General features: G+C 35.1%; 1 protein-coding gene across 1 annotated transcript in view; it reads left to right on the forward strand.

Moving 5' to 3' along the window:
- TTC6 (tetratricopeptide repeat domain 6) overlaps positions 1–26,155 on the forward strand; it is a 64,701-nt gene that overhangs the window by 24,448 nt on the left and 14,098 nt on the right. Inside the window, 17 exon segments of the mRNA XM_013940882.2 lie at positions 769–870; positions 3,322–3,384; positions 5,342–5,819; positions 6,484–6,493; positions 7,422–7,908; positions 10,395–10,524; positions 13,074–13,249; positions 13,670–13,806; positions 15,926–16,095; positions 16,582–16,702; positions 18,117–18,267; positions 19,581–19,663; positions 20,799–20,875; positions 21,642–21,802; positions 23,442–23,576; positions 24,885–25,034; positions 25,609–25,749. Coding sequence (XP_013796336.2) covers positions 769–870; positions 3,322–3,384; positions 5,342–5,819; positions 6,484–6,493; positions 7,422–7,908; positions 10,395–10,524; positions 13,074–13,249; positions 13,670–13,806; positions 15,926–16,095; positions 16,582–16,702; positions 18,117–18,267; positions 19,581–19,663; positions 20,799–20,875; positions 21,642–21,802; positions 23,442–23,576; positions 24,885–25,034; positions 25,609–25,749 — 2,772 coding nt within the window.

A 26,155-nucleotide genomic window follows, 5' to 3' on the forward strand; every position in this document is an offset into this window, starting at 1 on the left:
CTTACTTGTTATATTTTAATTAATTGAAGTAAATAACATCTTTCCCCCTTTGTCTCTTTATGTAGAGAGCTACTTTTACGTAATGTCTTTCTTCAGCTGTGCTGACAGTAATTTCTATTAAAATGAGATAAAATAATTCTTATATTTAACAAATTCTGTTCTAGAAAAATGCCTTCTTTTGAGTTTTGAAATGTTTTGACTCTCTCTCCATGAGTCATTCACGTAAAAGGGCATGCCCACTGTATGGTGCACATATCAGCAGCACTGTGCACCTTCACAGGGCAAAAGTTACGGAGAAACTAGTATTTCATGACTACTTCACTCCCCTGTGCAAGAGATGATGAAGACTTTTTCTTCTGCATGAATGAACTGACAGCAGGAGTAACCTGACATGGTTCTGCTACTGCCATCTCCTAGCGTTACTATGTCTGCACTGAGCTGTGTTGATGTTGCTATGTGTACTACTGCCAGCTGACATAAGTTACCAAGTCTACAGGGTAAAATTTAGAGAATCAGGTAGCAATAACTGGTTCTCTCATGTCCTTGTCTCTCATGCACCATGTAAATCTTGATCACATTGAAGAACATGCCCCAGTGTCTGTCCATCAGAAGCCTAAGATATATGGCTTCTGCGATATTGGACTTGATCATCATAAATCTTTAGCCCAAATATAGGCTTTACTTATTAATCTGTTGCTATATTTTCTATAGTTGACTAAAATAATAATATTGAACATATTCAAATATGCAAATATATTAATATTTCAGAGCAATGTTATTGAAAGTGTTGTATTTGAAGACTTCACTGATCTTCAGGAAGATGAAGAGTTAGAACCTGAGGAAGGCGATCGTGATTTCTACAGTTATGAAGTGGTGTTGTATTACAGTACTTAAAAAAAACTATAAAAATTAAGCTTACCAAAACAATTCTTAGTTTTAAGATCTATACGTAATACAGAAAATGTTTCTGTGTCATTGACTTCTAGAAACAATTTTGTGTTAGATATATATATTTTTTAAGGAAAAGAAACTCAGTATTTAAATTTGCTTCATTTCTAAATAGAAAAAGCTAGACCTCCCTTTTTAAACCTGAGACTGTACTTAATTTAGGATGTTGGAACTTCTACTGATATTAGCCATGTATTGATATCCCTTAAGACTTAGGAAAATATACGTGTAGAAAGAGTCATTGCATATTTTAAAGACTCTTCTTATTTTTAAATTTGATAGCGTTATGTGGGGAGGAAGGTTTGTGATGTAAGAGTTTTTTGGGAACATGACATATCTCAACAGGGTGGCTTACTGGATATTCCACTCTACCCAACCATCTAAAAAGCTGTGAGAATCAGGAAGCAGAATAGGGGAAGATAGATGTTTCCCACTATGTGGAATTTTTATATAGGGTTTCTCAGAATGTAATATTAAAGGATATGCAAGGGGTTTCCATGCAGTGGTTTGCCGGTGGCAGGTTGAAGTGTGGCTCTCAGCTATAGCGAGGGTCTTTCAGTTACAGAATGTTGGCTATCTCAAACACCTTTGATCTAGTTCTTGGAAGCAATGTAGGAATGAGGACCATAAGCTCCACTGAGAACATGGAAGTGGCAAATGATGCTGTTTAGTTAAATGTGTTTATACAGGGCTAGCTGTTTCTAGCAAATAGGTCTGAAAGGTGGAAGTGGGTAGAAGCTTACCCAGATCCCATGAGAAGTAAGCTGAAAATCTTTCTTTACCAGAAAATTTGAGGTTCAACTGGGTATTTCTGTAGCTAAAACACAGCTTAAACCTTGGAACTGGAGGTGCTACTGTGACCTCAGCTGGAACTGAGGAAGACTAATGCACAAGTGGATGTATTTGCATCCAGAATAGGGCAAACTGAGGCTAGTATAGTATTACTGCAGTTGAGCTCCCAGATATTGTTTAGTGAACGAAGGCCCTGTTTAACATTGTTGTAATTTAGGGCTTCATCTGCAATTTGGGATTATTAGGGCAGTTAAGATCTATTGGATAACATGTTTGCTATTTGAAGGTGAGTCATGCTGGGCAAGATGTATTTGCCTTTGTCCTTGAAATGAGGTTTTAATAGTGTCTATGGATAGCTGAGGATCTATCATTCAAGAGAATGTGACTTATAGATGGCAGGGGAGCAGAACAAAGCGATAAATTTGATAGTGGTAAAGGAACACTTGATAGTGTGAACACTTGCTGCAGGAGTTGGCTAGAAATAATGAGAACCTTATTCAGTATGTCAAAAAGGAAATGTTTTGTGGTCAACTTTGCATGTATCCTACATCCTTTTGCAGCCAGGAAGCAGCAACTTAAAAAAAATTATTTTATATAAGGATAAAAATTATTTTGAATTTTGTATCATGATTGACTTCAGGCACAAAGAGATTATGGCTGTGTTAGAAAATATAAACTGGTTTGGAATTGTGCAGCAAAGATGAAGACTGCTGGTAGCCATTTGTCTACAGGAAAACTGGGACATTAGGTACAATAATTGAAAATAATGAAGGTTGTAATTATGCACCAAAATATATATATACGTACTCATTTACTTACAGACCTCTTGGGAACACTTCTGTTAGGGAGAACGCTTTTTTGGATTTTTTTTGAGCTTTTATTACAGAAGAAAACCGTTTGCTTCATTCTAATAGAAATGATTATGGTATAAGTAGACCTGTTAACACGTTGACATCTGTTTTAATAGTTGTTGCACATACAGTTTCTCAGGCAGAAGTAATACTCTTATTGAAAATTACTGTTGTGCTGATGTAGCCATATTATTGTCTGGGGTTCCCAAGACAAAAAAATGTGCTTGTAAGTAATGCTCAGTGAGTCTGGCACTTTTAGGAATTGGTGTGCCTAATACATATTGACTGAAAAGACATCTCCTTACATCCAGTAAATTCAGTCTAGGTGATCAACTGTATGGCATATTCACAGCATTTTCTGAGGTTGTCAAACTTGTTGTGCATGCACAGAGCATCTGTGCAGCACACGTATAGAATATGTGCACTCCTGGAAGTGTCCAACTGACTGCACTTGCTCTGTAGGGTTAATCTGTATGAGCACATTGGATGTGTCTGGGTTTTTCGGACATCTGGCAATGGAAATGGGCTTAAGACATCCGGAAATATAGATGAATGCACTCCTTACTCCCCTCACACAAAGGCAGGGGCTTTTGGGGGAAAATTCAGATTTCTTCGGAGATTATCTTTATTTCTGGTAGTCCCAGCTTTTACAAGCAGAGTTTATCTGAAAGCTCTATCATATAGACTCAGCCTAATTCAGACTTATTTTCACTTTTTGTTTTATCTATAGGCAAAAACTATTCTGAGAAGATGCCATTCTTTGCCAGATTTTCCTGATAGTGAGAAATTAGAGGTATTGTTTTATATCTACATGCATTTGTTCCCAAACTATGATTTTGTAGAAGAAATTCTTACACCGAACTGAATTAAACTTAGTATTTTCTTATTAAATGCAAAAATCAGATTCTCAAAGGTCTCTTTCAAGTGGATTGGCTATATTGAATCTCTCAATTTCAAAATAGGAGAGCATAGATCTGTACTGAGAACCCCCCATTAACTTTACAGGCATTTGGATATAGGCCATATTTATGTCAGCTGTCCATACTCATCCTGCTAATCCGAAAAAAAGTGGAACAGCTTACTTAGACTTGCAGTATCAGCTCCTTGGATTTCAGACATACCAGAGCATCAACATTGTCTAGTTTCCAATCTAAAGTGCCATGCACTTTTATGGCTTTTGAAGTAATGTTAGATATTTCACAAAATACATAAAGCAGCAATAAATTATGCAAACTTTACACTTATGCAAAAATGATCTTGATAACACTATAAAGGTAGTATTTTATTAAGGAATTTGATTTTGAGTAAGAGTTTGAGTGGTATGTATTTATTTAAAACCTTTACATAGTTTATAACAACGCCCTTAAAATGTTGTGACTGTGGTGTGTTAAAGACAGACATGAAACATGGCAGCAGTTGAAGCTTTATGATGTGATAAATGAAATAATTTAAACACCAGATTTGCAATTTGAACTAACTATTGATACTTGGTGTTAAAATATTAGAGTTTTGTGTTCAAATAGAAGTGGTTTTGTTGAATTCAACTAACAGTTCTTTAGCAAAACGGTGCATAGTTCATTAAAGGAATTAGCCAAATAGCAATTCAATATTTTTGCACTTTACAGTCAAACTATCTTCTAATCTATATGATAAATAATAGTTTTACACTGATCATGTGGCTTGAGTTTCTTCTTTTTAATAAGTCTCCATGAAGCTTAGATTTTTTTAAATTATAATTTTCTTAAAGAAAAGGGGCGCACACTGTGGCACTGTGATTTTTTTAATCTTTTCAAAGCTTCACAAGGTATAATGCATTGCCACAAATAAAGTATGAAATGTATTAAGTGAAATGAAGTTCTTTAAATTATTATTAAAAGAAGCTGAAGGCTGATGCAGTATCTTTCTAATAAATATGTAAACGATGTAATTCTTAGCAAATGTCTATAACCAAGCTTTGAAAAAGTGCTTATTTGAGTCTGACTCAAAATTGTTTGGTGCTTTTTTTCTTCAGGTTAGTGAGTGCTTTCCTCTGTAAATTTCAGGCAGTGTACATGAAATTGCTTTTTAATTTCTTTGAGGATGTGTTATCCTTAGTATTATAGTGCAAGTTAGACAAGTCAGAACAAAAAGACTGAGAACCACTAGAAAAGGCTGAGAACATTAGCTACAAATAATACTTGCTTAATAATTAATTAAAATTGAACACCAGAATATAACAATTGTTCTGTAGTTCTTGATTTTGTCAGGTGATTTGGGGATGGGGGCACAAAGTACAGGGGTGCGTATTTCCATTCAGATTTTGGTTCTGCTTCCATATAACACAGCTGTAATTCCAAGCATTTTACAGAGTCCTTCTGTCTTTTCTTCTGACTTCATAAATATATCTCAGTTCATCTTTCTGTAAATGGCACTACCAGGGGCATACATCTTTGTTTTTAAAATTCAACTTTCCTATAAAGACTGGGGTTTTCTAGTTCAAATTTCTTGTGACACTTTTTAGAGAAGATTAATTTTAGCCCTTTTGCCAGCTTCAGATAACATTGAATTAATGTTTTAGGTCTGTTTGCTTTGACACATATCCTGAGGTATGCAGATCTCTTCCCCCACAATTAAATACTATTAAGTTATTTTCAGCTGTGTAGTCCCCATGGCAAGAAACAAAATCCAGTCCATTAAAACTCAGCAAATGTAATAATATAAATCTTATTTCAAATGGACATATAAATAAGTTGTTTCCTTTTTTCTAACAGATAAGTTTGATTAGAAGGTCAGTCTCTGCTCCAGAGATGACTGCTTTCAAAGATGAAACTATTTTAAAGATGTCAGCTAATTTCAAAACCAGCATGAAAGAGTTGAAGTTTATGAAGCAACAGATAGCTGAGCCAGAGGTTGAGACAGAGATTGGGAAAAGCTCCCCTACCAAGCATCTGTTGAATCAAATCTGCAATGGTCTGCAATCAATGCAGACAGACACACCAATGGAAAAAACGCCTACTTTGACTGGACAAGAGGATAGTGAGAATGACATTGTTCTTGCTGAAAGGTCTCAAAAGGCTGGGATTAAATACCCTGTTTGCCCAAGAAGAAAGAAAACAAAGAAATCAAAGAAAATAATAGACCCTAGAAAATTAGAAGCTGTGATTAAGAAATTAAGTCAACCCCCAAAGATTCTTAAAAGGTTTTCTTTAATTAATGTATATTGCCTTTTTAAAGAATATATTTTAATTTGTAGCCATATCATTTAATTCTATATTTTGTCTTTTTGAATATTAAGTATTACTCTGAAGTTTAGTAATAATAGTTTAGTTATTTTGAGTAATATTTGTTAATGCAAAGAAAAAATACGTACTTTTCAGGTTTTTTTAGGATATTTAGTACATATTGCACTTTAAACAGTAACTGTTGCTTTATGCAACAACAGAAAAAGATTTATCTAAATGAATGATTAAAATGTTCAAACTTATTTATGTGAAAGACAAGGGAGAAATTCTCAGTATTTAGGAAACTTAAATGCTAGGCTGGACTAACCTCCTTTTTATCATGAACTGCATAGATTATATCAAGCAAGTGACTTTTTACCTTTTTTTTTAATGGATCACACTAAATATTTTGCTAGTGAATACTTATTACTTATGTACTTGGGATTTGGGATACAAGGAAGACATGGCCTTAGAAGGTAATCAGGTATTAGAAAAGCATAAGAAAACATTAATACTCTTGCCATTTTTTTGGCATAGGGATATTAAATACTTGTGCTTGAAGTATGAGCTGCAGAAAAAGCAAATTTTGTCCATGTTTGTAGTAATATGTTATATGTTCACATTGTACTTGCATTGATACTTACATTGATGCTCAGGTCCAGTTTTCTTTTTGCGTTTTTTTTTTCTTTTAGGCACCTTTTCGTAGGTAATTAAACTAACTGTGGTATGACATAGTGGTATAGTGAGCTGTGACTAATGGATCTGGTGGCGTTTTTCCAAAGTTATCTTTTAGACGGGGGTACAATATGTTCTATGTTGACTGAAGCTTTCATATCAGATTTGCTAAGACCAAGTGGGTTTCGTCTTTGTGCTGTTTTACATGTTATTCATGTAAGGGCTTGCTTAATTTTTTCTTTAGTTTCCCTTTTTTTCCCCAGTGAGATCCCATTTACAAAAGCATAGATATGTATAAGATATTATCTCTGTATTCCCTTTTAGTATTCCCTTCTGTGTTAGCAAGAACAGTATTGTTTGTGATAAAGATTAAATATTTCTGTTTAAAAGCCTCTGTTTCTTTGGTTTCGAGGTCTCAAAGCAGATGTTGATATGCAACATTTGTGAAGGTTCTCATCTTAGAAGCTGTGAGTTTTCCCAGGTTATCATTTTGGAAATGTCCTTGTAAATTCAAGTGTTTTTTCACTTTACAGTTTGGGTGGTGCTTTTTATGTTTTTATTCTCACAGCCTCTTCATAACCTCAGTAGGATCTATCATCTATGTATTTATCTATCCAGGATTTATCGACTATGTATTTAGCCATGTTGGTAATTATCCACTCTGAAATATGGTCCCTTCTTAGGTTTAGCCTTGTCCTTGTAAACCTAAGTTAGAAGCTTTCAGAGGAGGTAAGCATGCAGCTGCAGATAAGTGCTGAACGGAAATATGAATCACTCAGCACAGTTCTGCTGGTTTCTGTAATTTTTTTCATAAATGGCTGATAAGTTAGAAAATTATTGTTAACAGAATAATAAACAATAGTTATTTGAATAGTTGCTGCTTGACAGATTGTAATTTGGTGCTGTTAATATATCTGGGAACCTTTAATTAATTTAAATATATTTTTTCCCTCAGGTCTGTGTCCCTGGGAAGACTCCCTATTCATGATAAATTCAGTATCAAGGTATCTTCAGCAGTCAGACAGTATCGTAGTCCCAGTATCCCTTGTTTATTAGATTTTGAAAAGTTTGCCAAAGTGAGGGGTGGAATTCCAAAAGAAAGTTCTGCTCGCAAATGGGTCAGTGGAATTTGGAATGGCTGGTTTGATGAAACTTTCCCTCCTAGTAGGACTGATCTTGAGGAGGAGGATATTAAATTACTCAAAGGAACTAAGAAGGTGGACTTGCAAGATGCAGATCTACAAAGAGAACTAGTTGACTCAGTACAGCCTGTTCTGCTTGAAGATGCAACAGTTAGTATTGGAGATTTAGAAGAAGAAGTAAGACGACTGACAGTGCTAATAGAAAAGGAAGAGCAACCTTTGGCTTTTCACTATTGTAGGCGTGGAGCAATACAAAGAAAGTTAGGCAAGTTAAAGTTGGCTATGGATGACTTGGAGAAAGTAAGTTTAATGCCAAGTTTTTCTTCTACCAAAACCCACTTTTTTCTTTCTTTCTTTTTTTTTTTTTTTTTTTTAACTGAGCATCCGAGTTCTCCCCAAGGAGGGAGGTAGAAGCATAAAAGAGTTGATAACTAGCTGAATGCTGCCTCTTTTGCCCTTCTATGACAGGCCCAAGGTCAGTCCTGGGCGAATGCCATAATAAGCTCTACTCAGGTGTTCTCCAGGCACCATAATGTTTCTCTGGAGACCCTTACTCAGGATATGACAGTCCCAAGACCTGAACTGGCCCATGTATGTTGGAGATAGGGTAGGAAAAAACCAACAACAACCCAAAGTCTTTTGCTTTAAGTCCTGCTACTGGCACAGCTGCTGAGCATATTTTTAATATCTGCAAAAGCATAATGAGGAAATAAATTGTAAAGCAATGTGTTTCTTGTGCACAATAAAAATATCATTTGACGCTAGTATTTTATACAATAATGCTGTTTCTTCTGTATATATGTTTATTTTTCGACACTTTTAAGTTTCCTTTGTAGTGCTACAAAACCTGCCATAACTTCTGTCTGAGCCCCTGCACAACTAAAAAAAAAAAAAAAAAAAAAAAAAACTTAACCAAAACAAGATAAAAACATTTCTGCAAAAACAGAAATGAAAAGAATATTTTTAAAGTACATCATTTGAAAGTGGAAGCTACAAAAGCTTTCAAAGGCATCTTTAAGCAATGGCACAATCCTATATGTTTGTGAAGCTGGTGCAGAGAAGTCACGTGTTGTACTTTGGAACTGGTATTTTCATTGTCATTTAACAGATGGCCATATTAAAGACAGACATAATCAGATTGGCACCCCAAAATACTTCATACTATATATAACCTCAGACAGCAAAAGATGTCCTCCTTTTCTTAGCCAGCATCTGCAGTTATCAGCTCTTAACACAGCCTTAGTGTTCTGGGGGAGCAGTCCTCACCAGCTGCTTTGGGTTTCATGATCTTTGGATTGCGGTGCCTGATAATGTGACACTGAACTGGTCCTTTTGTGTTGATATTGCTCTTGGGGAGTAGAATGCCAACCAGCTGTCAGTCTTGCTGAAAACATTCTTTACAAAAAGCACCTTTAAATAAAGTAAATAGCATTTATTTTGCTAAAATGCAAAGCTTGATAAATCAGTTGAAATACTTGGAGATGTACAGAGGAATGAAGCAATGACATTCAATATAGCTACATCTGATTCTGATTTGACTTCATATTGGTTACTCTATTTCTTTCAGCTAATACAGTCTCAAGCCATGCTAAATTTTTAGGCAGTTCACAGTGTGTCCTACAGTTGGATCCATTTTTCAGATTTTATTCCATTTCTAGAGTTTGCCTTTCCCAAAATGGATATTGTCCTACAGTGAAATCTCCTTTTGTAAGACTATTTCTGTTAAGGTTTCTCTTGGAGATAAATGTGTATTTTTTATTTATAAAGGGACATAGGTACCTATTTTATACACCTGCAATCTGTACGTGTTACCTTCCAAACTGCATAAACTATCTGACCAGAAAATTGGCCATATTTATAGCAACTCAGTGATCTGTTTCTCTCACATCTTTTTGTTCACTTAGAACTTTAGAAACAAATGGTCAAGTATCTGAAAGGCTAAAAATTCCAGACCCTAATGCAGTGCTTCCAAACTTTTTGGACCAAGGGGCCAAGATCAGATCTCAGCATTTCTTTTCAAAGCTGTTTCATATCGTAGTGAAAACATTATTGATTTTTCTCTTCAATAACATATATGAACACCATTCACTGTGTATTTTATGGATCCTACAAATTGGTTTACAGACCAAAATTCGAGACTTACTGTTGTAGCAGACTAGTCTCAGATATGTATCAGTTTCTATATTTATTTCCATATGGCTGTTACCTATGTCTATTGTGTGCATAAAGAATATATACGAAATACATTATTTGAATGATAATATCTCAGTCAAGTGTTTTCTGTTAGGGAATATTAAGTACTTTCTAAAAGAATCATACCAGCATAGTTTGAAAAGATGATTCCCCTTTCAAACAGGGGCATGTTAATTGTTTCTTCTTTCAAATAGAGCAATTGACAAGATTGTTTTTTTAAACATTTATTCCCTGGGATTCTCCTAGAGATAATTTTGATCTCCTAGAAGTAATTCAGATAACTATTTTAAAGAAATAAACATGATAATACCCCAGGCTCATTCATATTTTACACTGAATATACTGGTAGCACAGACTTTGATTCTGCATATGTGTAAGCACATGAGGCTTTTAAATGTATGGCATCAGTCAAACTTGTCAGGTGCTTAGGTTTAATAGAAGTTTGCTGGTCTAGGTCTTTTCTGGAAACAACAACAACAACAAAATCTATGCAAAAATTAGTTTCTAATTTCCGATGTGCTATTTTGAGCACTTTTAAAAAGTTCCTTCCACAATCTGAATAATAATTATTTACTTCTCATATTTTGTTACAGGCTATAAGCTTAGAACCGCTACAACTTAATGCTTACTGGCATAGACATTTGATTTACCTCTTTCAAGAAAGAATTTCTGCTGCTTTGGATGACCTGAATTTCATAAGTAAATGGAACAAAAATAAAGCAGGCAAGTATCTATTAAGTGTAACCAAACTTTTTAAGCAGTTTGTTTTTCACAGTGCTTTTCCTCTAGTTGCCTTTGGTCCCAGTTCTGCAAATATTTTTGCCCATATTTAACCTTGCATCAGTGGATTTATCTGTGTTATAGAAAGGTTATAAAGCAGACAAGAATCTTCAAAGGTTTAGGACAGAAGTTGGGTTTCTGAGACAACAACAGATATTTAGTTTTAGTGTGTTTAAAAAAATGCAAGAAAAAAAATTTGATGGCAATTGTATCCATTAATTTAATGTGGAAAGCTGATAAGCAATCCTGTAATGGGGACAGTGTGATATTAAGTACATTAAGTCAGCCCTGCTCTGCCATACTTTTTAAACTGAGAAGGAGCTTAAAAGGGAAAGATACCATCTAGTTGACAGACCAAGGAAAAGAATAGAATTTGGTCCCCAGCTTCTAAAGGACAGTTGACAGAAGTTTCGTGGATGATTGCTGCAGACTGGAGACTGGCAGCTAGGTAGCAGCTCTGAAGGACGGACCATGAGAGCCTCATGGACAAGTTGAACGTGAGTCACCAGTGTGCCCTTGTGGCAAGGAAAGGCTAACTATACATTGGATGCATTAGCAAAGTGTGCCTGGCAGGTCAAGGAAAGTGTTTTCCTGCTACTTGGTGGTCATGATGCTGCACCTGCAATAGCGTGTCTAGTTTTGGATCCCCAGTAGAAGAGAGACAAACTGGAGAAAGTCTGTTAGAAGGCCATTAAGATGGTCAGGGGCCAGAAGCATGTAACATATGAGGAAAGGCTGAGGGAGATGAGTTGTTTAGCTTCGAGAAGGTGAGGCTAAGAGAGAAATCTGTCTTCAACTACATAATGGATGGTAGTACCGAAGGCGGAGCCAGAGTCTTCTGAGAGCTGCACAGCAACAGGAGGTAATGGTCACAAGTTGCAATAAAGGAAATTTCAATTGGATTTGAGGAAAAAATACTTCACAATGAGAATGGCTAAGTGCTGGAGCAGATGTTTATTGGAGATTTTCAAACTGGACAACTAATCAGCTTGACCTAACTTTAAAGTTAGCTCTGCTCTGAGCAGAAGGTTGGCCTATGTGACCTTGAGAGGTTCCTTCTGACCTAACCTTTTTTTAATGATTCTTTAAATAACTCAGAGCTGATACTATTTTACTGAAATATTTTCTCTGTGCAGAACATCCAGAGGATAGCTAAGCAATATATTAAGTTTTAAAGCTGCTATATTACTCTTTTGAACACAGTTCATTTATTATATGATCTCAATCTGCAGTTTGAACAGTTACAGAGAATCAGTTGGTGCCGTAATAGATAAATGTTTTTGTAAAAGGTCACGCTGGCAGGAATATGTCATGAAGGGAAAAAAATATTTAGATTGAAGGGTGACATGTCCCGAAGATCAAAGCATTATAAATTTCTCATGAATAAATGTAGACTGGAAATTACAAGATGGCTTCTCATTATTTCAGTAGTGAAGCTCTGGAATGTTTTTCTAAATTGGGTCATGCAGCCATGGAACCTAAAACAGAGCTTAATAATGTGAAAGGAATTTTACACCAGCGAGTTCCTGAAGATAAGAATTTATGCTTATAGTATGAGTCCCTGGGTGTCAGATCCGTTAGTATACTGAAGGGGAGGGAAAGCAGACTCTGTCACTGTTGCTTGCACTACAACCGTTACATGTTAATCCAATGCATCAGGGCTCCTGCTAACTACCTGCAAGGACCAGGAAGATTTTTTTCCTTCTTTTGTTCAAATACTTTGGCATGTCCTGCTTATGCTTTGATTTAAACTGTTTGGGGGTCAGGCTTTCTTGATCGGAGTCAGGAAGAACCATTTTACTCCTTCATCAAATTGTCAGGGTCCATTGGATACTTCTCTGTTTTGTCGTATTCTGTACTGAGTGTGGCCTGCTACAGAACATGAAAATGGGAATGTCCCACTTCTGTGGATCATCTGGAAATTTTATATTATTTGCTAAAGTTGGGACTTAAAAGATTACTGATGCCTTTGGCCTCTGCTATTCTGTTTCTGTGCTATATTACATTTTGACTTTGGGTCTTTTACTGTAGTCTTCCATTATTAAAAGTTTGTTAAAAGAGGTTGGGAAATGTTTTGTGGTTGGTGATATGTATGGGGTAACTATTTTGTGGGCCCATTTAAACTAGATCTCTCATTTATATTGATCCGTGGTCAACAGGCCTATACTAAATAGCTTGATGGTCCATTTCTGTCCTACTATTCACAGCCTAAAATGTCTGGGCGCACCTGGGATCCTATAGAGGGCAAAGATTCTTAGTGCCCTGGAATCCTACAGGAGCTATCAGTTACAGCTGTATGGGCTCGAGGACTGAGCACAGAGCTGTAGCTCCAAACTTTTGAGGTCTGTTGCTCAGAGTAAAACAGGACTTCCTGATCTTTTGTATAACGTACTGTTCTATTTCTATTAATTGTATTAATTTCCCTGTAAGGAGATGACTTATTGCTTTGGCTGCTAAATAATGCCTTTTGTATTTCTGTGGGGCTGTTTCAGATGCATACCTGTCAAAGGCTGAGATTTACAAAAAACTGGGGGATTGTACATTGGCAATCATCAGTTATAGTTCAGCATTACAGTGCAGCCCTACAGACGATGATATTTATTTCAGGAGAGCTGAGTTGTATTTTGAGGAAGATAATTTATTATTGGCCATGGATGATTATGCCAAAGTAAGCTCACCTTTTTGTATTATTACAATAATGTAGTAATTTTGTATAACTTAATGTAGTAACTTTAATAAATTTAACTGCTTTTGGATACATCTGGCAAGTAGTTTGGAGAACAGTTATCCTTTCAAATAAATGATTAAAAAAAAAAATCAGTGCTGTGAAAGTAAATATGTAATTTCTGTTACTCCTGTCAAGTAATTTAGTAAATTACTGAATGTCTACAAATTATGAGGCAATTGTAAGCTTGCGTCACTGGTTTTGTGTTTCACTTTTACAGTTAATGGAAATGACAAACTAAAGGACAAGAGAATAAAAAAGGAAATCTGAGAATGAAAGAATTTTTTATGCTTGTTGGATAAGATTTTTAATCATCAGAAATAATAATGAATAACATCATGGTTTTTGTTTTTTTCATCATAGTGTTTTCAGTATAACTCAAAAAGAACAGATGCACTTATGAAACATGGAATACATTTCTTTGACCGTTCAGTTTTGACTACAGCTATTCAGGATTTTACTGCTGTGATCAAGGAAGACCCTATTAATACTCAGGCGAGGTAGGATATATAGCTTGACAAAAGTATTTGAATTTTAAGTGGATTATTAAAATAATATGAATATGTAGAAAATTGAATATGCATTAAACAATAATAAAGCAACTGCATTTCCAAAGAGATGTCTAATAGAAATAGAATAAGACTTCTAGGCCATCATATTCATTGGGGAATCTTTGTATTGCTTTAATGACTTTGGATTAGTCCCTAGACCTTAATTTAACTAAGCTCAGAACCATGTGCTGAGATCCCACTGGAGTTATGCAAATACAGAGTCAGTTGGACTTAAGCACATGCATATGTGCTTTATTTGGAGGAGCTGGATTTAAATACATGCTCAAAGTGAAGAATGTCCTTAAGGATTATGTAATTCTATGCCTAATTTCCATTGGTTGCCTTGACACTTCTAATTTTAGCATTTTGCTGAATTAAGGTTTTCTGTGGAAAAAATTGATTATGTGGATGGGAAGTATCTTTATTTTTCAGTTAGAATAATGATTTGGGGTTTGACTTATACAGACTGAGAAAAATTCATATGATCTTGCCAATAGTAAATTTGACTTGTTTTTAAAATCATTCCTGCAAAGATTTACATTCTTTCTGTACTCTAAGCTGGATTCATGAATATAAAGTAAAAATGAAAATGGAGATTCAGTACTAGATTATGATACCTCAATTTATGTGTCAGCATGCTGTCTCCTTGGGATGTAGGTTTCTGAGCTGCTATTATAGTCATGGGTGATGTAGTTGATAGTAGACACTAGATAGACTGAGTATGTATCTAGGCTCTTCCATAAAGCCTGAAGCTCTATTCACCTGAGCAGCCAGTAAGTGTGTACTTTTGGATAAACTGAATTGCTCTCATCTCCTTGGGTTATGTTAACTCAATCGTCATCATCTGTAATGGAAAGTCAGACACCTAACATATGTTGTAGACATCTACAGATAGATACTTAAGTTTAGATGTCTTAATCTGGAGCTGAATCCCATCCAAACTGAATAGAAATGGCTGGTGAAGGACTCCCTCATGGGCATCTGTTACCTGCCAGTCCATCTCCTTCATCACGAAGAACCTTGGAGTCATGCAAAAATTTTTTCTGACATAAGGTTGCTGCGCTACTAATGTAATTTACTAATGCTTCTCAGAACTCTGACAAGGACATAATATCTTGAAGCATCATGAAGCTCCAGTTAGCTTCCTGAAATCCACTTATTCATGGAGGCTCAAATGTGCTTGCGTGGGCTCTGTGAATAGTGTCATTGCCCTGTGTTTGTGTAGAGTTAACCACATGATATAATTCTCAGAGAACTGATTTTATTGTGTTACATTTAAAAAGGAATGGTATATATTTTACATGGCAATTCTGTGTAGAAGTAGGATGTGGCATTAAGGCCCGTTGGATAACAGTAAAAACTGTCTTCAGCAATACAAAAATGTGAGTTTTATATTTTGCATTGATAAAATAGTTTTCTACCCCTTGCTGTCTATTCACACTTTTCCACCTGAGCTTGTGATTTATCTCATTTTAATATATTGCTAGTGTCTTGAATTTCAGCATAAAATAGTGGGATCTGATTCTGTAAACTCATCTGTTTGAAAGAAATATTGAAGAACAGAATGGATGTTTTCAGGAAGTTTTATAGTAAAGAGGAGAGTTTTATTTCTTTTCTTTAAATCAGATTTGACAAAATCTGGTATTTGCCATAAGCAAACTCCTGCACCAATAGACAGTAGACCAACAGACAGTGGACCTTGGAGAGAGTCCCACTGAGTGTCCCACTCTGATGCTCAAAGCTGATTTAGTGCTCTGTTATATGGAGCCCCATCAGCTTTAGAAAGGATTTATGCAAGTGCAGAGATCTGCCTGTATGGTATAGGTCTCAGGACTTTGTTCCTTCTGCCTTGCTTTATTAACTTCAGAAATAAAATTGAATGTTTATTCTATTCTTCAACACTTTTTCATAAATAATTTTAAAGTTGCAGCACAAAAATAATGGAAGTACTACTAAATTGACTCAACCTATTAATATTATAGATAATAGTCTATGACTTCTTTCTGTAGGAATATTTTTGTAAGGGAAATTATATGTAAAGAGAAACTTTTTTTTTTTTTTAAACCAGGCTTTATCGAGGAAGAGCATATGCTAAACAGCAGCAGTATAGAAATGCAATACAAGACTTATCAGTAGCACTTCATCTGGACCCTTTGTGTTGGTTAGCATTCTACTGTAGAGGTTGCATACTACGACACATTGATCCGAAAAGAGCTGTGCAGGACTTCAGTGTTTCTGGTATTATTTATTTCTTTTAATGCTGAATGCATTTATCATTAAAAAGAGAAATGACCAATCACCAGTAATTACTACATTCCGGTACCACAAAAATTGCAGTTATTTTCTGCTGTAAATATTGAAATGGACTGTACTCACTCAGCACTTGTAATAACTTGCTTGTTTGATTTTTGTTAAGGTTGCTATTAGATATTGGCTCTTGCTGCTGTTGTTACCCTTTCAGTTATTTTCCCCTCTGCTTCCTGAAGCTTTCCTGCTTCACTTTAACATTTTGAGTGGAGATAACTGGAAAGCATAATTATGTTCTTGAAGGCATTTCATGCCACATTAAACATTTGTGTTATGATCTAAAAATGTTATATCTATGATATTTTATAAAACTCTAAGAAAGTTAGATTAAGAAGTAATGTGCAGATAAGCTATGTGGAGTAACAGAAATATATTTGAATATCTGAACAATTGATTTTTATTCTTCTCCTCCCACAGTGCTCATCAATGACACTCAGGAAAATTTTTGTTCTTTTCTTCATCGTGGGATCATTTATTCAGAACAGTGTCAATGGTCACTTGCAATCTGTGACTTTGAAAGTGTCCTAGCATTGGACAGGTGATGAGACTTGAATTTTAATATGTTTTGTTTATATTCTGATTAGCTGGGAGCATAAAAGTGCTAATAAAGGAAAGTAGAATCACAACTGATATTCAGAAAATAGACTAGAGTTAGTGCAGACATAAACAATAATATTTTAGTATCTTTTGCCTCATTTGCTTGATGTGAATATAATAAAAATAATTGTTAATTTATTTTAAAATCTAACTTTATTTTGTCTTACATGACAACATGATAAATAAATTATTAAGTTTGGGAAGACAAGAGATGAAATTGAAGTTCTAATTACAGTTGATCATTCATGCTTGAATAATTTTATTAGTCTTTTGGGAGGAAATTTTTTTTGCAATGCAGGTAAAAAAGCCAAACATTATTTCAAAATAAAATGCCACTATATTTTGTTTAGCAAAGGCCAATAGATGGTGTCTCTGAAATAAAAATTACTGCTTATGATCTTTGACAGTTGGTGACTGAAGCTGACGTGGTTCTTGTGAATTGTATTTCTTCCTACTGCTTAAAAATACTTTAGAAACAGATTATATCTGTAGCAGCCCTGCCATGCAAACAGTCTTGCAATGTGCAGCAAGGCTCCCATACCAGTTAGCTGTGTTAGTTACCTGTTCTGTAAAGGTGCCGAGTTCTTTTCCAGCCTTGGGCGATCTCAGCAGTCCTCTCTTGAGCCAAGGCTTCCACGTCCAATTTTTAGGCCTTAGGCAGGGCTAAATACCCTCAGCTCTTCCTCTTTGTTGGTTCTGCTAGAGGAAGCTTAGAACTTTGCCTAGAAACAACCTGCATGAGAGGGCTTCACAGGTGACTGCACGTCCTAGAAACCCAGGTTGGTAGCAGCCAGCCAAGTGAAATAGCAAAAAAAGAAGTGGTGGGTTAGATGGAAAATGCCTATGTTTTGTCAGAGTCAACAAAAATGTTTTTTTTACTGTTGAAGAATTCAGCATTTCTTGATATGAGTGTGTTTTCTTACAAAATTACCAACTAGGCTATTCCTAGTCCAGCTTCCATGACAAATTTGTCACCATTTCCTCACAAGTCACATTTGGAGTGCTGGTTTTGGTGATCAGAGAGCCCCTAGTTTGTAGTCAAACATAACAAGCTGACCAAAAGCCTGTAATGTTGAAGCTATTCTAATGAGTGTTTGTCTGAAGGAGGTAGTTTAATACTGGTAATGTCATTCACTGTGTATATTTGCCTATATTAGTATTTGGGAGAATTTAATTGGTAATCAGTAATGTGTTTTGTGGTTATTGTATGAACTACATACAATTCACAGTCTAGCTTTATAAAATAGATAGGTTGTAAATGGCATAAAAGTTGATGAAGCCTGTATAAGTTATGGTAAATACAATGACTTTTCATGTGATATCATTAACAAAAGGGGGAAAAAATTTATTTTTAGATCTGTCATCTTTGCTTACCTAAACATTGGTTTGATACTGCTGTTACATCTGGATCAATACTATAAAGCTATTCATCAGTTTACTAATGCCATTGAAGTTGATCCTCTCAATGTTCGAGCCTATGTATGTAGAGCCCAAGCGTATCATAAGGTAAGACATTCCTTTTGCCTTTGTTTGCCATTCAATATTGCTTTATTTATATTTACAGTTGTGTGAGAATTTTGAAACACTTACTTATGCCTTGGTGTTACAAAGATGTTAGAACAGGCTTATATACTTCAGTAGTCCTCGTCACTGTAATAGAATTGCATACATTGTAACTATTGTAAAATACTGTTGGCATTTGATGCAATGATATAGCATATTTCAATTTTTTTAAATTTATCTTTTTAGATCAGTGCACATCTAATCTGTGCTGTAAGAAGATGTATTTTTGAAATATAAAAAACGTTTTGAAATTACAGTTTTTTCTAAACAATTTTCTTCAGAGTTCTCATTTTTCAGGAAACTTAAATTTGTTTCACTACAAATGGGAAAGAAAACATTTGCAATATTTCAATTTCTTGTGAAACTGAATGTTTTCCACTTCTGCATGGGATTTCAGAATAGATTCTGTTAGCAATTATTTGAGAACCTCTCAGGAGTGCAAAGAATGGAGTGTAACAATTTCTGAAACTGTCATTGGCAGAATTGAAACAACTGTTGTATCTCACAGTGTTTAATTTGTTTCCAAAATGTTTGTAGAGATTGTTTAGACTGTTCATTTTCTTCCATAGCACATCTAAAGGAAATGACTTTTAGCTCAGAGTCCATCCAGGTTGGTTGATTATATATATATTTTTGATTCTGTCTTTAGTAAGCCTGATGGCTTATGTTGGAGGTCATCTACCAACACTCAGATTGCTTTTGTAGCTTTATTAACAGAGTTCAGATAACAGAAATAAATAAAGTTCAGTGCATGCATTCTGTTATTACTATTCTTTGATGACAGTTTCAAGAGAAGTTACCGCAGGTGGATGTATCAGTCCTTGGAACCTTCATTGTAATGATCTCCCATTGCCTCAGCATCTGAAGGACAGTGACTGGGATCACATGCACAGACACTTGAAAAATAAATGGTTAGGTTCATTGCAGCAACCAAGATTCAACAGGGTATATGTACATGCGGCTCTCATAACCTAATCTCCTTCCCAGTAGTCCAGAATCTTCTTATTTGGATTTTGGAACAATAAAGGAACTGTCTGCTTTTTGGCTTTGCACTGTGCGAGTGTATGGAAATGCATGTATTGGACCTGTTAGTGAGAACAATTCTGAGCTCCTGTGCAGAGGGCGTATGTGCCTAATGATTTGGTATCCTGTCTGCATTGCATCCTGCAGAACCACAGCTACAGAAACATTAATTTTTCTTCAAACTGCATTCATATTAGCAATTAAGTTGTTGTTTTTTACTTTATTAATTGCAGATTCATAATTTACCAAATGCTGTGAAGGATATAAATCGAGCCATTCATCTTTATCCAAATAAATCACATCTGTGTGTATTAAGGTAGGAGAGTGATTGAAGCAATTGGTTGAGGACTTCATGGGTATCTCACTTTTTAAAAATTTCCAATTTGGAATCTTGTTGGTAGATGCCCTTGTATCCTTTGAAATTTGCTATGAGTGTATTTGTGTACAAAAAAATGCATTATTTTCATAGCATTTTCAAACCTGAAGAACTTTGTATCCATACAGTGTTGTAATTTCTGACTTTGAGGGAGGGACCTTGTTTTATATACAGGGTCCTGTTCATTAAGGTGCATATAGACTCCGGGAAAAAGCAAGTAAATAGATGCAATGACAGTATTGCAAATCTGAACTTTCAAAAATTTCATAATTTTAAACTTTTTCCCCAAGTGGATGGATTTTTCACTGATTTGTCAGCAGAATCCACATAATACAAAGAATATGAAGGATTGAGTCCAGGCCTATTTAGACTTGAACTTCTTTCCCTTCTCCCCCATGCTAAACCCAGTGGGAAGTATTCAACTTTACCAAGTTTAAAAATGCCTACATAAAGCTGTTTCATACCCTGACAAGCTAGTGCAACTGAAGAAGAAATTCTCAGATATAATTCCTTATGTGTATTACAAGAATTGTTTATTAGTTTCCAGTCAATAACACTGTACTTTCCCACTTTTAAGAGTGGGATTGCTCAGCTGTCTCCAAGACTGTTGTTTGGCTAGCAGAGCCTATTCTACTGACGGTTATATCTGAAGAGGCCAAAAACTCTGCTGGTCTTTGAAATCAGACTGTATCTATCAGCTATCAGTCTGTGGTGGATTTGAAAGCAGCTTTATTAAGGTTATTGTCACAATTCTTGAAGGTGAGGATTGCTATGTGGATTGTTATGTGGAATCCAGAAAAAATGTATTTTTGTACCTCCTACAATGTGAAGAGATGGAAATGTATAATTTCTTGGTATTGTGATGTTAGAGAGAAATTTAAAAAACTGGAAAGATATTTGTGATGGAAACAAAGAGGAAAAAAACTTCGCTGTTTTTATTGGAAGACATTATTTTTTCTTTTTATACTAAAGAAAGCAAATTGTAGATTTTTAATTACTCTAGCAGTATTTGCACTTTGAAAAAAATACTTGGAGATAGCTTTACTAATTGCATCCAACAAATATTTCGTTATAGGGGGCAGTATTTAATGGAAATGAAGAAATATGAGCTAGCAAGTTTATGTATTCGCCAAGTCGCAGAAATGGATGAAGGTAATGTCAATTTGCCTAGGTATTTGTGAACCATGGTAACAATCTGTAAGCAAGGAATTGTTTAAAAAATTAATCTCAAGGCTAATTACCAGGAATCAGCTAAAATATGGATACTTATTGTCTAGTCTATTTTGTTTGCGTGTCTAAAGCCTTAAAAATAACATTAGTGTACATTATTACCAGTAGTATCACGTGTGATTTCAAAATTTCCTGTATCTTTTGTGTGCTTGTCATTTTTTACTTCCACCTGATTTCTAACATTAAAGAATTATTGAGTATGGATTCTGTTTTGTTCTTACACGTGATCTTTCTTTACAAGATACCAAACAGATTTATGACTGAACCTTCTCAATGCATTTGAACAATTAAAATATTGCAGTATAGTTGTTCTTGTTATGTGCTGGGCATAAAGCGGCACACTGTCTCTGGTAGTGACCAACAGTGAATACACAGGGTATAAGAATATAAAAACAAAATAAGCACATGGTAATACTTCCACAGAGCAAAGTCTTAGATGTGAGGAAAGAAAGGTAAAAATTTGCAGATGTTTAGCAGTTGAACTACAGTTGCTGATAATTGACTATTCGTTTTCAGGCTTTTGTATGGAATTAGTTAATATTTTATGGCTGCTAAAGCAAACAAGTTTTGACCCTCAAATATTTTAATAGCATTCTGAAGTTTGCGTATTCTTTAAAGGCATTTTCTCTTGGACAATGTATAGATTGAAGGAAGAGAAGAACTACTCTTCATGATGTTTTTCTTCCAGGATCCTTCAAGTCTCAGCCTGTTCAGCAAGCACTCATTCAGTCATTTTGTCAAAATCACAATAAAGCCATAGAGTACTTACGTGAAGTTATTGCAATTCAGCCTGAGCCTTCAATGTTTGTTCTCCTAGGAAAAATACAAATGAAAGCCAAGAGAACTAAGGTTAGAAATGTTTACATTATATATGTGCCAAGCAAGACAGTGTTTTTGTTTCTGTATTCTTTTAGTACTTTATGAGATGTCTTGTTATATGAGTAAAACTTCCCAGTACCTGTTTAAATTATAAGAGGTGAGTAAGACTTCAACACCATACTCATGCACCACTAATAGTTCATCACAATTAGGCAATTTTAATGTTAAAACATTTAAGGTGATATGATTATGTAGGTTGGGGTCAATTATATATCCAAATTCTGCTTATTTTGAAATAAAATGACACAGAATGTTGTCTAGCATTTTTTGTCTAATAAAATGCAGCACAAATTTTAATTTGTGGGTGTAAACTGAATATATGGTGTACAGTTATAGCTCATTTCTCAACTTTGTTAATATTGTCATGTCATAGGGTTTAACCAATACTGTCACTCCTCTGGCTCCTGCAGTTAGCCATTGCTTTTGGTGCAGTCCTGTTTGTTTATGCAAAATGTACAGAGCTCTGTTTTTCAGAAAGCCTTTAGTCTACCTATCCCTTGAGCTCTGTGTTCAACATGCTCCGTCTTTTTCATCTTAACCTTATGTTTGCAATTTCTTTTTAAATGATTATCAGGTATACACTTAAAAATTATACTCCTGGATTTTTTTACCAGATAAAACCTCTTGGGCTGTTCAACTTTTTGTTAGGCTTGGGTGTTTTATTTTTCTCAAACCATAATGGAACTTGATTGGTTCTGCTGTCCTTGAAAGAAGAATGCCAGGTGGCATTTTAGATGGCAATCATTAATACCCTTCAGTCCAACCCATTTCAACTACTGTGGTTAAGAGGATGTGTATTAGAGTCCTTTCTTGATTTTTCAGAGTGCTTCTCCCAGATGTGAAGACTTGCACTGTTACCTCCCCTGGAAAGCAATTTCAGAATTCTTCCAGTATGGGAAAACTGCCAGACTTCAGGCTATAGTACCCTGAGAATCAGCTGTGGCATTACGTTAGAGGAATGGCTTATCTTGAACTGGTCTTAATTTCCTTGTTGTTTTCCTTAACGCTCTTTTAAATCAAATCATTATTAATATTCATAAATTGTTGCCCAGATGAGGCATGGTAAGACTTTGAGAGGCTACTAACTTAAGTTAAATTGCTTTAATGCCTGTGCAGGATTGATCTTTTCAATGTGTTTCTTAATGGGCAAGTTGTATATGGAATAAATAGTTTGTCTTTACATAAAGAAACCAGCAGCAAATATTTCATTATCACCAGCCACCATCAAAAGGTGTACCTCCGCTTCCTGCGAAGAGGAAATAAATTATAAGTAAAATTCATTAATGAATAGTTATATTTATACAGTTATTTAGAGAAATAAATAAATGAATAACATGTTATTTCTGTATTGTGTACATTAACTTCTTTGCAATATATAAATGAAACTCAAAATTTTTTCTTTGTTTTTTCTGATCTGTTGTTTATATGAAGCATTCAGAGATCAGGAGTGTGACTACCTCCAGCAACACCAAGGGAGCACCAGACTAGTCATTTTTATGTTAATGTTCCAAAGACTAAGAAAACCTTTAAAAAGAACTAAGAATGACTGGTAAGTCTTGCAGACTTTCAGTCAAGTGCTTTACAACTGTGAATATTCTTTGTATTGCAGGATGCTGTGGAAAGTTTTAAACATGCTGTAAAGCTCCTGATCACCTCAGCAAGAACCCTACCTAATACATTTGAGGCTGCAGAAATGTATTATCTTATAGGCCTGTGTTATATGGAGCATGTAAATTTATTGCAGGTTAGTATCAGTTATATACACTGTATTAGTCTTTGAATTTACTGTCTGTAAGCAACAGCTATGAAAACTGAGTAAAGGATTTTAATATTTTAAACAGTCTCCACTGCCCTTAACAAATTTTTTTGCTCATGACGTACAGCAGACTGTCTTGCAAGTTTGTGAATCACTTTTCTAGCGCTAATGTTATAATTTGCTGTCATTCTGATGGAACAGAAAACAACATGAATTTCTTACCTGTGTATCAATGTTTTCACAGATGCTATAGACAAAAAACTGTACTCATGCAGGCGTATGAATGGTTTAGTGAATTGGCACTAAACTTGGACAAGAGGATTCCTGGAATATTTTCTTAGTTATGGCACTGATTGCATAATTGTTTTCTATATTACTGTTCTTCAAAACAGCCCTAATAGGTTCCATTTGTCCTTTATCTGATGTATAATACTTTTAAAAAAATAAACTATATTACCTAAGAAAAATATATTTATCTAGTTTTAGTAAAATAAATACTTTTAACTATATTGGCTTTCAAGAAAGAAGTCTCCATATTGAAAGCCTATCAGTGAGCTTTGTGTAATGTCCAATGTGGGTTCGTGCCAGTGTTTCTATTTCAGTATTTTAGTAAATGTGTTTCAGTTGTTGATTGGCTAAAAGGCTCAAGGTTGAAACTAGAAACATTTGAAATATCAGAATTTCATAGGCCAAGAGAACATTTCTTGCCTTGTTTGCCTCTAAACCCGACAGTCATAGCTGATATTCTTTTGGAAGAAGGCTGTCAGAAATATCTGAAATGTCTAATGTGGTGACACATGACAATTGCAAAAGGTGACTTTCTGTGTCAATATAGGTCTGGTATTACAGCTGTAGATCCCAGAAAAGACCATGACTTTGTAAGCTAATGTGCAATGTAGAGGGAAAAACTATCTAGATGGATTTTAAAGGAGTTGCAGGTTTGCCATGTTAGTTCATTGTCCTTTGTAATAAATAACTTCAGTATTTCAGCTCTTTACAGACAGAAGACCATGTGCTTGGTTAAACCTTTGTAGTCTCACTGAAGAGGTTATTAAATGGGTTAGATTGTACCACACTGTGATTATGATTGTGTTATATAGGGCATTAAACATTACAAAATTTTTAGTAGCAGTAAACAGATGAAAACAGTAAAAAGCAATGCAGATGTATGTTGGGTTCCAACCGCATAAGTTGGTAAGGATTATCTGTACAATTCAGTCAGTTAACCAACTGCCTGTGGTTTAAACTACATACAAACGGATCATGTTTAATCCAAATGATATGTCATCCTTTTAGGCCTGTGACACTTTTAGTATGGCTATCAGACTGCATTCAAATTATCCTGATGCTTTCTATCAGCGAGGGCTGTGTAGAATGCAACTCAGACAAGCTAAGTGTATCCAAGATTTCAATCAAACGCTTGCGCTTTGTCCATCACATTTCCAGGTAATATAAAGACTCCTGGTAGCTTTTTTTTGTGAGGCACTTTAGGATGGATTCAAAGAATGACACATTCTGCATTTATGGGTATACTGCTGTGTAATCTGCCAGCCAGCACTCTATTTATTGCTCATCTTCTTTTTCTCAGAATGTCAGATAAAAGAATATCAGAACACCTTTTCCATCGTGCTGTAACAAACTGTTTTTGCTTCAAAGCAGTTTCAAAGATTCCCTTTAAGGAATAGTTTGCCCATCACTTAGGCTTTTTGTTCAGAATGTGTCTGTCTGTCTAATAGCCTTTCTTTGGATATTGTTTTTTTCAAATCTAAAGACTTTTCCTGCATTTAATTTTTGGCTCATTTACTCAAACATATATATATATTTTTTGTTTCAATTTTCTTGCTGCTTTTCATTATTATAATTGAGACATCCTACTTTTTTTTCTCTCATATGAATATGTTTCATAAGATGCATATTTTTTATGAAACTTGTGATTCCTTACTTTTATTTAATGCTTGTCTTAAACCCCGCCCCAGCTTTTTTAGCATTGTACCACATCGTTCTGTCTCCATTTCTATAGGCATATATGAGTCGTGCTGTTTACTACGGAAGTAAAGGCAGATACTCTAAGGCAATTCTGAATTGTAATGAGGCTATCAAAATTCATCCTAACAGTGTGAAAGCTTATTTTTACCGAGGAACTTTGAAGTATCACAATAAGGTGGGAATGTCTGTTACTGTTGTACATTTGAATGTAACACACAAGTTATTAAAGTTGGATTCATCTGGGATCAAGAGGGTGTCATGGAACATATGCCAAGACTATGCAGATGCAGGCTGTGCTGGTGGTAGGAGAAGGGGTCTGTAGCTCCCTTAGAACCTTTGATAATCTATCCTAGTTACCACGTTATTCCTGAATAGTGGTAAAAGCTTTGGAGAATAGTGTTGCTGATGGAAGGAAGAAATTTTACTTGATTAACTTTTTGATTTAATTGAACCCTAACTTGATTACTTCCCCTTTGAAGCCACTTTGTTTGTGCTAGTAAAATTAAGGATTGATTTTGTATTGCGTTAAATGCATATGATGTAAGCAAATACTAAGAATGTTTGGTTTGCCCAAATAGAGC

Source organism: Apteryx mantelli, chromosome 4 (assembly GCF_036417845.1).
Source record: "Apteryx mantelli isolate bAptMan1 chromosome 4, bAptMan1.hap1, whole genome shotgun sequence".
Taxonomy (NCBI): Eukaryota; Metazoa; Chordata; class Aves; order Apterygiformes; family Apterygidae; genus Apteryx; species Apteryx mantelli.